General features: G+C 56.3%; 1 protein-coding gene across 2 annotated transcripts; it reads left to right on the plus strand.

Annotated features, from left to right (window-relative positions):
- Positions 1-34: 34 nt before the first annotated feature.
- Positions 35-12,064, plus strand: ARID5A (AT rich interactive domain 5A (MRF1-like)). Of its 2 annotated transcripts, XM_012727316.1 has the most exons (7): positions 35-111; positions 6,933-7,048; positions 8,486-8,624; positions 8,957-9,009; positions 9,480-9,577; positions 9,927-10,086; positions 10,475-12,064. In XM_012727316.1, the coding sequence occupies exons 1-7, from the start codon at positions 108-110 to the stop codon at positions 11,705-11,707; spliced, it is 1,803 nt and encodes a 600-aa protein (XP_012582770.1). In that variant the 5' UTR covers positions 35-107; the 3' UTR covers positions 11,708-12,064. The 2 variants fall into 2 exon arrangements, with proteins under 2 accessions (XP_012582770.1, XP_012582771.1); XM_012727317.1 differs by lacking the exons at positions 8,486-8,624; positions 8,957-9,009.
- Positions 12,065-13,031: the final 967 nt, after the last annotated feature.

Here is a 13,031-nt window from a genome sequence, read left to right on the forward strand (position 1 = left end):
AGGCGGCGGACAGGCTGCGCGTCAGGCCAGTTACGCGCGGAGAGCGTGGGGTTTGGAGGGCTGATCGTGTGGAGGTTCGCGCGGGCGCCACAGGATCTTACCGGGTCATGGGTAAGCGGCTCTGCGGTCCGGCCAGGGCTGGGGCTGACGACCCCATGGAGGACAAGGGAGCGGTACCACCTCTTCCCCGGACCCCTTGGCCGCGGGGAACGTTGCGCGGGACTGAGCAGGGTCGGGGTGGGCTCCGGGCGAGGGCGCCGGGGTCTTAGACCGGCCGGGGCACCGGCGCTCTACGCCCTACGCGGGAGGGGTGAAATTGGGTGTCGGCGCTAGCTCTTCGAAAAAAGGAAAGACAAAAAGTTTTGGCGGCCAGGGGCTTCCCGGGCGTTTATCTCGAAACTCTTTTAGTTGTCTCTTGACTGAAATTTACCAAGCCCTGTACGGTTCTGTCATCCCACTTCCTGCTGTGGTTTCAATCTCGAGCTGGTCTCAGCTAATTTGTTGTGACAGCTGTCAGCAGCAGTTTCTCTGCCGCCCAACCCCCCGCCCCCTCCCCCATCGCATCCCCGCGGTTCTCAGAACCCGCGGAGGAGAGTCACCGGGGTCCTCGGGGCGCGCGCGGAGCGCTTTCCACTGTGGCCGCCGTTTCCTGAAAGTGACTCTGCGCGGGTTTTGAAGAACTTGCCCAATGCACTTTGAAGAATCAATTGTTCCTCTTTCAGCCAAGGGGTGTGCACTGAGCTACCGGCTTTCTTGCCTGCTGCCCTTTCTGTTCTTGTTTTCCCTTCTTTCTCGGCTTCTGCCTACCCTCCTGTGCCCACTGTTATCGAAGAAGTGGCTTCCCTCTTCGCGCTCCTCTTTCCCCTTTTTCTGTCTTTACTTTTCTCCCCTCGGATCTCCAGAGGAGACGGGTGGCAGCCTGGGGAGTGATGGGGGAAAAGAGAAATGCAGACGGCGAGCGAGCGAGCCAGTAGAGAAGTTTGACTGTGGCCCAGCCCCAGTGTGGGACGCAACCTGGGAGACACAGCATCTGATTCCCTCCGCAGAGTTTGCTGGGGGTGCGGCAGGGCGGGATCACTTTCCTTAGCCCCGCGGACTGGTGCTGGAGATGGAAGAGGAGCTTGATGGGACGCTGAACCCCAGAGGGGTCAGGGTGCCATTCGAAGGCACCGGTTGGCTAGGCTCAGCCTCGCTTTTATTGTTTGCTGGCCGGGAGAAGCCCTGGGGGCGGGGAGGGAAGACTGAGGAAAGGCCAACAGGTGCTTCTTGCCACCTCCAGAGCACCACTGTTAGGGACACTGGGCTCTCTGTGCCTACAGGCTGTGCTAGGGAAGGAGCAGCCTGGGAGATGGCAGTTAGGACACCCAGAGTGGAGTTCCAGAGTTCATTCAAGCCCTTGGGAGCCTTCTGGGGCCTAGAACTTGGAGGCCTGCACTATCCCTTAAGCTGGGCTGTATGGGCAAGAAGAGGAGTGGAGAGGCAGAGAGGCAGAGAAGGGCTGGACAGTCTTCCTCCAGGCCTCACTGTGCCCCTGCTGTCAGGCCACATCATGGACAAGTCATTTAACATCTGAGCCTGGCTTCTCCGGAGGTGGAATAGGAACACAAAGTTCATGGGGACAGAGGAAACAGTCCATAGATAGAGCTGTTACTGCTATCATCAAATATCACTCAGAATAGGTGGGAGGAGACAGTGGGGATTCAGCCCATCCTCAAATAGGATCTTTCAGGACATCCCAGAGTTAGCCAAAGAGGGACAGGAATCCTGGGGGGATTGGGAGCTGGTAGTCTCACATTTGGTGCCCTGTACCCCTACCTTTCTATACTCTCTCATAGCTCATTTTGGCCCCAGCTGTTCCCAAACTCATTTCAGCCCCACCCCTCAGCTAAGACAGGACTGTGGCTGGAGCTGCACCCTGTGCCCCTGGGGGTCCTCTGTCCAGCTCATCTGGCCTCAGTGCTGGCGGGAGCACAGCCCTTGGCAGGTCTCCCCTCCCCAAGCGGCCCACTGGAGCCCTGATCCTAGTCCGCCAGGCCGTGTCTCGCCTGGCAGCGGCCTCACAGTGGACTGGCCGCTTCAAAGGCTGTCTTTGTTTCGTCCCCAGCTCAAGTTAAGAGAAACTTAAGCCAACAACCTCAGGCGAGGGGGTGGGGCTGAGTCTGGTGGTTGTTATTGAGGCTGCTGTTAGCATTATTGTCGAATCTGACGAAGTGCTCCCAGTGGGTGACTTTTCATGAAAGGAAGTGTTGCTTCCTTCCCGTCACACCAAGAGTGAGTGGGAGAGAGAGAGAGAGAGAATAAGAGAGGGAGGGAGAGGCAGGCAGGCAAAGACCTGTGGCTTTGAACCAACAGCCTCAGCCCCTTTCTGGACATCAGGAATATCTGAGATCAAATGCTTTCATACCGAATCCATGCTGCTGGTGCTCGTTTCTGGGGCCCTGCTTTGGCCATAGGCTGCAGTGCAACATAGTGGGGAGCACTTGTTTCTTACTTTGTTCTCCTAAGATTGTTTGGTTCGTGGAGTCTAGCTCATCCATCTTCTGCATGGTACAACTGAGGTACGCCGTGGCAGCTAACTTGGTAAAAAAATGTACCTGTGTGGTGTCAGAGCCTCTGCCCCATCTCTGCTGCCCCACTATCACCTGACTGCAGCTCTTCATCTGGTAGAGTAGGGACAGGCACTTGTTAGATTAATAAGGTCAATGTGATGAGAAACTGCAGCTGCATTTGGGGAAAACAGTTTGCTATGTGAGCATAGATACTCAGGGAAACTTAGGATCTCCTTGCTTCCATAAAAAAACAATCTAAATTTCAGGGTTCAGTGTCTTGGGATAGACTCCTCTTATTCGGAACCCCAGATTTATCACTGAAATTTGTGACTTGGGGAAAATTACTGAACCTCTCTGAACCTCAGACATGTGTCTTTGAAAGGGGGGGAACAGTTCTCATGGAGTGGCCACAAAGATTCCATGAGGCAGCATTCAAAAGCGCCTGTTCTGAGACCTCACAGCACCATCTGAGTTGGGGGAGTGTGGTCTGGAAAGGGAATAGGGAATGGCTTGAAAAGGGGATTCGAGGATATATTCTCTTTTGGACTTAGTGACTGAAGCTAACTTTTTAACTGCTGTGGTTTTAGAATCTGGGGGTTAAATCTGACTCTGACTTGGCATGGTGTAGACCAGAAATCAGATCGCCACCTCAGGAAGTGCCTTGAGCAGTCACCTTGTCTAGCACCTTTCTGTACCCACTTGAGGCCTAGGGAGGCCTTGGCATCTCAGGGTCCAGCTACCCACCTCACTGTCTCTTCCCAACAGTGAAGTGGACATAGCAGGGGGCTGTGGAGTGAAGTCTACTGCTGGTTCATAAGACTTTTCTTCCACTCTTACCTAGTGCAGAAGCCCCTTTTCAACAGGAAGCACACAGGGCCTTTAAGAAGGAACATCCAAGAACTGAAGAGGGAAACCTGAAGCATTGTGACATGTGGTTCCGAAAAAATGCAGTATCTTGAAGTGATTTCTATTAATAAATGCGATTCCATTTATTAATAGGTGGAAGTTTTGAAAGAAGAGTAGTGAGGGGGGACTTGTCCTCTGAGTAATAAATTGTACAAAGCTGCAAAAATTAAAAGTGCACAGGTCCTAGCATTCCATCATGAGTAAAACAGAGTATACAGTCCAGAAATCGTCCTAGTATGTTATTTAAAAGCTTAGATCTTAGGGAAGGTAACATTTCAAGTCACTGAGGCAGGGGCCAGTCAGTCAATACTGCGACCCCTACCTGGGGATTCCAGATGTGTTCCAAGTAAATGATCACGTGGCTATCACCATCATTACAACTGTTGCTTCCTGGACGGAAAGGTGATGTTCCTTTGGAGAGCAGAAGCTTTCTTTTAGTGATCAGGCCCACAGTTGGATCCTTCGCCACAGCAGAGCATCTGAGGTTTTGTGCTCAAAGGGAACCTGTACCCCCGAGCTCAGATGTATGTGGCGGGAGACGCAAACACTGGCACAGAAGTGCCGCCCTCCTGCTCCTCTGTAGATCTAGCTCTGTCTGCCGCAGCACTGAGAAGGGTGTGGCAGCTGGAAGCTGGGCAGGCAGGACCCACCAGTCACCTGTGGCAGAGGATCTCAAACTTAATGTCCACAGCAGAACCCTTTCTCCAAATGAAGATTTACTTGGAACCCTGATTTGTAAGTGATCAGGGAAGGGAAAGATTGGGGTAACCAGGGATAGGACTGAGGGCTCCTGGAGGAGGAGGGGAAAGGGTTCTCTCCCTTCACTCAGCTAAGGCTGTGGAAGTGGGTCCGGAGGCCCTGTGGCACATACAGCACTCTAACCTGCTTGGGAGAGAATGGAGGCCAAGTTCACATGGGGACTTGCAGGACACAGTGATAGTGTTGCCTGATGGCTCTAGGCAAGAACTGTAGTCCCTTTCCAGTCTGGAGTTGAACAGCTCCTATTGGTGACCTCCTTTCCAGGTAACCCGAGTCCTTGACTCCAGGAGACCTTCCCTGAGAGTGGCTCTGGCAAAGCCTATCACCTGGGTTCCTCTGGAACACAGAAGAAGGGATTGGAGCCCCCTCTGGCTGGTGACTTTCAAGCTGGCTGCTCTCAGAGATTCCCTTGGGGGATTTTAAACTCTGATGCCCCTTGGTGGACCTGAGATCAAACTCAGAGGTAGTGGGAGGGTGACTGGCATCAGTGTTTTTAAAAAGCTCCAAAGGATGATTCTCCTGGGCCCTTCATTTTCTGAGCCCTCAGGGCATCAGCTTATAGCGAGTTTACAGGAAGGCTCCTGTGAACAGAACTTACCTGGTCACAGGAACAATGGAGAGAGTTCTTGGACATTCCTCAGCAGTGGGAAAGGAGAGAGAGGGCAGGAGAGTAGCTGGTGGGAGCACGTGTCAGGTTTGGAACGCTTCAGGAAGACAAGGGTGGTTAGCAAAGGACTCCAGGTTTCTCCCTGCCATTTCACAGAAGAGGAGACAGAGTTGCATGAGGACTTGGTTGGAAAGACATAAGTCCGGGGTGAGAGGTCAGTCGTTAGCACCCACGATTTCTGGGGACTGGCTGTATCGAATGATCAGGAGCCACCCCAAAAGGATGGCCCAAGTCTGTTTCTCTTTGGACAGCGTTGAGTGGTCTCTTCTGAGTGGATTTGGACTCCTCACCGAGGCTTTGCAAAATGTTGGCGCTCACCGTAGCAACCACAGTGGTGGTGTTACTCAGCTGGCAGAGTCCCACGTTTGTTTTGAATTGGAATCCCCAGGATGACAAGTCACTTAACCTTTCTGGCTTCAATTTCACCCTCTTACACATGGGACCCCTCTGAGACTGAATGAGCAAACATACATGAATGATCTGGGGACACAGGGTAGGACAATGCAGTGTGAACAGGTGTGGGCATAGGGGCATTTATGTGCACAATCACCAAAGGGCCACCTGGCCTCTTGGCTCATGTTGGTAGGACGTTGTCCTTAAGGAAGCTCGTTTTGGGGCCCTCCCTGGTGTCGCAATGGGTTAAAGCACAGCACTGTAAGTGCGCTGTGGTGTCTTCAGTGCGAGTTCAATCCCCAACCCCGGAGGTGACCCACATGGCACAGCACACCTCTCCTGGTCCACCCACTGCTCCCCTCAGCAGTGTACTTCATCAGTCTGCCTGTTTGGCTCCCCTCTCTGTCTCAGGTGAATCCTCTCATCGCCCCTGCACCTCCTACCCCAGTTCTGGAAGCTTTTTTCCTGTCTGGGACTAAGAGGAGCTCTCATGGGTTACCAGCAGTAAGGATTTTCTGAGCAGGAACATACCTAGAGTATGTTCTTATTAGATGAAAAGGAGTAAGGAAAGGCAGGAAAGCTCACTCTGGCTTTCCTGATGTCTACTGTGGGTGCGGGCAGGCCTCATCCAGCTATCAGGAAGTGGGGTACATGTGGAGGTCAGTCAGAACGGCTGTGAGCAGCCCAGGAGGCCTGTGCCTGGCTGGGGGCTGGGAAGGGCCACCCAAAGGAAGTGACCTTTCCGGTGAAATAAAGGGTCACTAGGACGAGGCCAGGTCAGGGTGCAAATGGCACAGCAGGGAGTTAGGATGCTGCAGGTGCTCAGGGGAAGGATAATGCTTAAAATGTGTGAGTTTTTCTTCTGATTTTTCCTGGAGGATCTACGGCACCCACATAGGGCTTCAGGGCCCCACAAACCAGGGACTCTCACAGCTTCCTGAACTTGACCAAGCCAGTATGAAAATTTTGCCTGCATGGGGGAGAGGTTTTTTTTTTTTTTTTTTGTTATTTTAAAAAAGAGAATTATTTATTTATGCATACAAGAACTGCATACAGGCCAGTAGTATGTGTGTGGGGGGGGAGGGGAAGGTGAGAGGATTCACCAGAGACAGAGGAGGGAGCAAAACAGGCAGATCAAGTGAAATACACTGCTGAGGGGAGCAGCGGGAGAGGCAGGAGAGGTCTGCCTGGCCATGTGGGTCAGCTCCCTGGCTGGGGATTGAGCTCTTGCTGCAGTGGCTGCAGACAACTCACAGTGCTGCGACTTAACCCCTTGTACCACCCCCTTGCACCACCGGAGAGGCCCTAAGGGAGAGGTTTTGGAGACAGGATTTCCCTGAATACCACAGCTCCATACCAGCCTCCTCTGACTAGACTCTAAGGCAACTCAGGGTTTCCTTCAAAGATGTGAGAAGTTGGAACTGAGGAGGGAAAGAAGCAGGTGTGGGTTTGGGCGGTCAGTGTAGTGCCTGAGTACAGCCCAGGCCGGTGGGGCAGAGGACCTGCTGCAGAAGGAAGGGAGGACTCATCTGTGTCTGGCAGATTGAGCTGAGGTGGGCAGGCCCCGCCGCCTGTCCAGGGAACTCCTCATCACCTGTTCCCACCGCATCTCATGTGCTCTCTCTGTCCTCCCTCTTGCCCCCTTCCTCTCGTTGCAGCACCTTCTGTCAAAGGGAAAAGGAAGCAGTCAGAAGGGGATGACTCACTAGACTGTCCTGTGTCCCCTAAACCAGATGGTGAACAGAACAGGAGCCAGAGCCCTGTCCAGCTAGAGGTGAGTTGGGCGACCTCCTGGGAGGGGTCTGCATGCGGCCTCCAGTGAGCCGGAGACTCCCCTGGCTCTCAGGAGGGGGACATGTCCCCTACTGCTGCCTTGCAGAGCTAGGAAGGGCACCCAGCCCAGCTGTCTCTGGACATCTTCAGAGGTTGGGGACTGGGAGCTGCACAGATTGGAGACTCACCCCCACCTGTCACAGGAGGTCTTAGCCTTTGTTTTCATAACAGAACCCTTTTATCAAATGAAGATTGCCTGGAGCCTTGATCTAGAGAACAGATAAAAGCACTATTCCTTGAAGTAAAACTACATTTACATCCCTCTGTGCAAATTTATCCCGTGGGCATTAAAGCCACTGAGTGAGCTCAACAAGGCTGCTTGACGAGTGCCAAGTGAGCAGAGGCCCAGGCTGGGCCTCCAGGAGTGTCAGCTTCAGTGGCCCTGTATTTTGGCTCTTTGCTCTGGTGGCACAGTCTGGAGTGACAATCCTGAGTTGTGCAGAAAAACTAGTTACAATGGTAAGTTTTGAACAGCTTGCCTGCAATTCAGAGAGGAGGTCTAGAAGAGCAGGTTCATTTGAGGAACAGAAGCGAGAGCACCTTCACTCCAGGCCTGCTTAGAACCAGCCGCCCTGACTCCTGTGTGCTGCCATTCCTAGGGAGTGCGGGTCTATGTGGTTGATTATCAGAGGTCGTAGGTAAGTCAGAAACTTGGAAATGGTACTGGAGATTTTGTAGGCTGCGTGGCTGCACAAAGCTCTGGGTCCTCAGGCTGGGTGGTGCTTGTGCTGCTGGTGCCTGGGGCAGCCCCAGCCTACCACACCCCCCTGCCGCGAGCCCCAGGGCGGATGAACAGCATCAGCAAAAACTGCCCCTCTAGGAGCAGAACCCAGTCGTTCTGTGCGTCTGACAGGGTGTGCTGGTAGAAACCCAGGACGGAGCTTCCCCGCCCCGAAGTCAGAAGGCAGGCTGCTGGGTCAAGGACAGAGGCCGTCATGGCAAAGGCTCAGTGGTCGCAGGCCTAGTGGCGCGGCCCTGCGATGCCAGAAGGCACCAAGTACATTTGTTCCTTTAGCTTCAAGCGCAGGGGTTGCTGGGAGGCCTGGGACACCGCCTGCCACCAAGAGCTCCCAGTCTGGGAGAGGGGCTGAGACAGTAGGACAAGAGAAAGAAGGGATCTGGGCCTCGAGAGAGGTGGGAGAAGGTGCGAGGCAGTGTCCCTGGCCATCTCCTGGCCCCCGATCTGAGGCCCTGGGCGCTGAGACAGCTGAGCCTGTTGCACCTCAGGAATAATCGCTCCAGCCCAGAGCAACAGGCTGGGTGGGGTCCTGGGGCTGGGGGCCAGGCACCTCGTTCCTCCCAGCTACCAATGGTTTCCACCTGCCTCAGCCGCACACCAACTGGGGGCTCATTGCAATGCCTCCTGTTCTTTCCCCAGGACTCCCCCGAGGCAGGCGGGGAGCGGGAGGAGGAGCAGGAGCGGGAGGAGGAGCAGGCCTTCCTTGTCAGCCTCTACAAGTTCATGAAGGAGCGACACACGCCCATCGAGAGGGTGCCCCATCTCGGCTTCAAGCAGAGTGCGTCCCTGGGGTGCAGGCAGGGAGGGGGGCCCGGCAGGATACCCCAACCAGGCAGGTACCTCGCTTGGGGTGATCCTGGACGCTGCCAGCCCATAGGGGTTGCACATAGAAGGGGCGCCCCCTCTGGGCACAGGGCTGGCAATGGGCGGGGCCAGATTTCCATCCTCACTGGCCAGTGGGGTCCTAGGCACAGAGCCAGCCACCATCTGTCACAGCGCCCCCTAGGTATGCGCTGGTGCTGTGCCTGCCTGGCAGGGCCTAGGAACGGGCTGCCGGCTGCCCTCTCCTCGCACACAGGCTGACGGGGCCCTGCCCTGTCTTTTCTCCAGTTAACCTGTGGAAGATCTACAAGGCAGTGGAGAAGCTGGGAGCCTATGAGCTGGTAAGGACAGCCCCTCTGGGTTCTCACCATGCTACATCTCCCAGCACGCCCTGCTGCAGCCAGAGGGGAGATAGGGCGCCCAGTAGCGCTGTCCTTGTCTGAAGGCAGGAGGAAGAGGCAGACTCCCCAGTGCTGCCCTTTCCCTGGCTCTCCTCCCTGCCGTGGTGAAGAGGGGCCTGCCTTGCCCGCTGGTACTTTGCTGCTCAAAGCAGGTTTTCCTCTCGTCCCCATCTGTTCTGCCACCCTGTGCTCACAGAGCTGCTTGGGCCAGCAGTCAGGTGGCGGCCCCGGGGAGGGACAACTGGCTGGGGGCCAGGCCAGCCCCCTCCAATCTTCTGGGTCCCTGCCTCTGGAGAAGCAGCTGCAAAGTTGCAGTCCTTGCTCCTTCTCCTGCCGAGAGGGAGTCCAGGGCCTCGACCCCATCGCCAGTGGGCAGACATCACCCACACCGTCGTGTGGTGCCCTTGCAGGTGACAGGCCGCCGCCTCTGGAAGAATGTGTATGACGAGCTGGGGGGCAGCCCAGGCAGCACCAGCGCGGCCACGTGCACTCGCCGCCACTATGAGAGGTGCGGGATATGGGGCCCGGGGAAGGTGAGGGCGGCCCCCGCACGGTGGGACTGGGAGTGGGGGTGCAGGTGGAAAGCTGAGGTCCACGGGGAGGTGGGACAGGTGCCCGTCTAAGCTGCAGGAATGTGTGTCTGCACGCTACTCGTCACTGCCCGGAGCTCAGCCTGCAGCCTCCTGGACAAGATGAGGAAGAGCGTGGGCCTTGGCCACTGTAGGTTGTCTGTGTGCAGCAGGGGGTTCCGGGTTTGTGGGAGGGGCCAGAGGGGCTTGGAGGCCAAGTAGGTCCAGAAAGGTGGGGCGTGTCGCCGGGCGCCCGGTCTCATGGTGGACATGCCCCGCTGTCCTCAGGCTGGTTCTCCCGTATGTGCGGCACCTGAAGGGAGAAGATGACAAGCCCCTGCCCCCCTCTAAGCCCAAGAAGCAATACAAGATTGCCAAGGATCCTCGGGGGGAAGATGGGGCCGCTGAGAGGCCAAAGAAGCCCAAGGAAGAGAAGCGGGGGGACCAGGTGAGTTCCGAGCCCTGTGCAGCCTGCAGCTAACTTTGTGTTTCCCTGTCCCCTGCCTGTAGGAGGGGAGAAGTGAGGGGGGGGGGATAAAGGAAGAGTGGGTGGGGAGGCTCCAGGACCCTGTGATGGCGGTTAGTTCTTACCTGAGCACCCTCAAGTGAGCATGCAGGGGCAGAGCCCAGTCTGCATCCCATTCACCAGGTCCAATGTCCTGACACCAAAATGTGTCCATTCAGAGGATGGGATGGCTTTGGAAAATTTTGCACAAAGGCACTGAAGGGCTAGCAGAGAACCAGAGAACTGTGGGTATTCCCGTGGGGCCCCTCTTGTCCCAGGTTAGGATTCCTAACTCAGGCCTGGCACTGAGGCATGCCTTCTCTCATTCTAGATGATATCAGGAAAGACCAAAACCGATGTCACCACTGACCTCACTCAGCTTCCCAGCCAGGAGCCTCCCAGAGACAATACAGAACAGCCAGGCCCAGCCCCTGGGCCCTCTCAGTCCTTCGTGAGTGCCAGTGGCTGCCCTGAGGCCTACAAGCGGCTCCTGTCCAGCTTCTGTAAAGGGACACATGGCATTATGTCACCGCTGGCCAAAAAGAAGCTCCTGGCCCAAGTGAGCAAGGCAGAGGCCTTGCAGTGCCAAGAAGAGGGCTGTCGCCATGGAGCAAGTGGCCCCAACGGGGAGCCTCAGGTGGCCCCAGCTTTTTGTCCTTCAGAGAGTCCCCAGAGCCCAGGAGACTTGGCTGAAAACTCCAGACACCGGCTGACCCCTCCGGAGGGCTTACAGGCCCCTGGGGGCAGCCTCCGGGAGGAGGCTCCCACGGGCTTCCGCCCATCAGGCCCCATCTTCACCGGCTGTTTCCATGCCTGCCCTACGGAGGTACTGAAACCCATCAGCCAGCATCCCCGGGACTTCTTCCCCAATTTTAAAGATGGAATGCTGCTGGGGCCTCCTGGCAAGGAGGAGGGACTGTCAGTCAAAGAGCCTCAGCTGGTGTGGGGAGGGGATGCCGACCGGCCCTCTGCCTTCCACAAAGGCAGCTCCAGAAAGAGCAGCCCGTACCCCAAGCCCAAAGCCTGCTGGGTGTCCCCCATGGCCAAGGTCCCCGCCGAGAGCCCTGTGCCCCTCCCTACCTTCCCTAGCAGTCCAGGCCTCAGCAATAAGCGCAGCCTCGAGGAGGGTCTTGCCCATGGTGGCAAAAAACTGCGTGCTGTGTCCCCCTTTCTTAAGGAAGCGGACAGCAAGGAGTGTGGGGTCAAACCTGTGAGGCCTGGCCTGTCTGTCTCCTGCCTGCTGGGCCCAGCCCTGGGGCCCGCCCTTCCAGAGGCCTACAGGGGCACCATGCTGCGTTGCCCACTGAACTTTGCCAGCGCACCAGACCCCTTAAAATGCCAGGCCACACTCCCCTTCAGCCCCCTGGTCATCCCAGCCTTCCCAGCCCACTTCCTGGCCACTACAGCCCCCTCACCCATGGCCACTGGTCTCATGCACTTCCCCCCAGCATCCTTTGACAGCGCCCTCCGCCACAGACTCTGCCCAGCCTCGTCTGCCTGGCATGTGCCTCCTGCCACAACCTATACAGCACCCCACTTCTTCCACCTCAACACCAAGCTGTAGGTCAGAGCCTGCTGTGCTGTGTTGTGGAGGGACTGTCGTGGCTTGAGATGAGTAGGCCCTGCCAGGGTGCTCTGGGTTACAGCCCATTCCCCAGGAGGGCTCAGCTGTGTCCCTTGTTGGGCATCCTGGCACAAGGGGAGACAAAGGGAGAACTGACTTTGTCGTGAGGAAACAACCAGAGCCCAGAGGCTGGGCACCCAGGTGTTGGCAAGTCTTTGGGAGAAGATGGTCAATGCTGGCAACTCATCTGGGCCTCCAGAGCAGAAGCCAGGAATGGGACGAGGGCTGAGGAGCTGGGAAGCAGCTTGAGGCATTCAGGCTGTTCCTGGAAAAATCTAATAATAAAAGAGCAACGTGAATCCACCCGAGGTGTGCATGATACAGACCTTCACCAGGGCAAATGAGGTGGGGCTTGCTCATGGGTGGGGCATGGGTGAGGGGAGGGGCCTACCCAGCGCCCATTCAGAGATGAGCATGGGCCCCAAAACAAAACTCAGCCTCCTGTATAGACTTAAATTGTGACATTAGTCCTAGGCCTCAGTCCACTCTCTGAGCGTACTTAAAGTCAGCTGCCTCTGACCGTTTTAGGCAGGTGGGCACCTAAGGTCAGTGAGGGCAGTGACCTGCCTGGTGTCCCCCAGGAGGTAGGTGGCAGAGCAGGATGGCGCACATGGGTGTGGCTGCACGCACGGAGCCCGGGCGCTGGGGGCTGTGGGTATGAGCAGGGGGCCTGAATTGGGCCACCCTGGTGGTGGCCTTAGACTCAGTGGGCCCGCTGGCAAATTCTCCAAGCAACCCTGCCCCCTGCCCTACCGATCTGCTATTATAGGTGGGTCAGGAAGCTTCTACTGGATTAAAATATTTGGGGGTACCTGGAGGGAAAGAGGTTTAGGTAGCCAGAATTGTGGCCTGGGCGTCTGCATTGTTTTCAGATGGGATTGTTCCAGGGGCTTCATCAGAAACCTCTATCCTAATGCCCTCCTGCAGGCTGTGGTTGGGGAGCTGTTTTGGGGGGCCACCCCAGGCTGCCTGTTCTCAGAAGCCGGCCCAGCTTTGCTCAGGTTCTTGGCAAGGCACTACTACTACTGACCAGAGGATGGCAGGCGTGGGGTGAGGCTCCCCACCCTCTCCCAGACCGACCTCACTGTTTTCAGTTTGGTCAGTGGGTGGCCTTTAATTCTCACTGGACTGGTCCCAGTGTTCCTGCCTACCCTCACCCCCAAGCTCACAACCTCTGGCCATGGGATTAGTTAACAGTAAGTGACCAGCCAGGAACAGGTTCTGCTGGTCCCAGGTGACCGTTGAAAACTCAGGAGGGCACATG

Source organism: Condylura cristata, unplaced genomic scaffold (assembly GCF_000260355.1).
Source record: "Condylura cristata isolate star-nosed mole 26May11 unplaced genomic scaffold, ConCri1.0 scaffold00020, whole genome shotgun sequence".
Taxonomy (NCBI): domain Eukaryota; kingdom Metazoa; phylum Chordata; class Mammalia; order Eulipotyphla; family Talpidae; genus Condylura; species Condylura cristata.

Excerpts from the sequence above, each read along its gene's own strand:
- ARID5A (XM_012727316.1), top strand. Across the intron at positions 7,049-8,485 it reads AGAGCCCTGTCCAGCTAGAG|GACTCCCCCGAGGCAGGCGG; the intron begins GTGAGTTGGGCG and ends TTCTTTCCCCAG. Across the intron at positions 9,010-9,479 it reads AGCTGGGAGCCTATGAGCTG|GTGACAGGCCGCCGCCTCTG; the intron begins GTAAGGACAGCC and ends GTGCCCTTGCAG.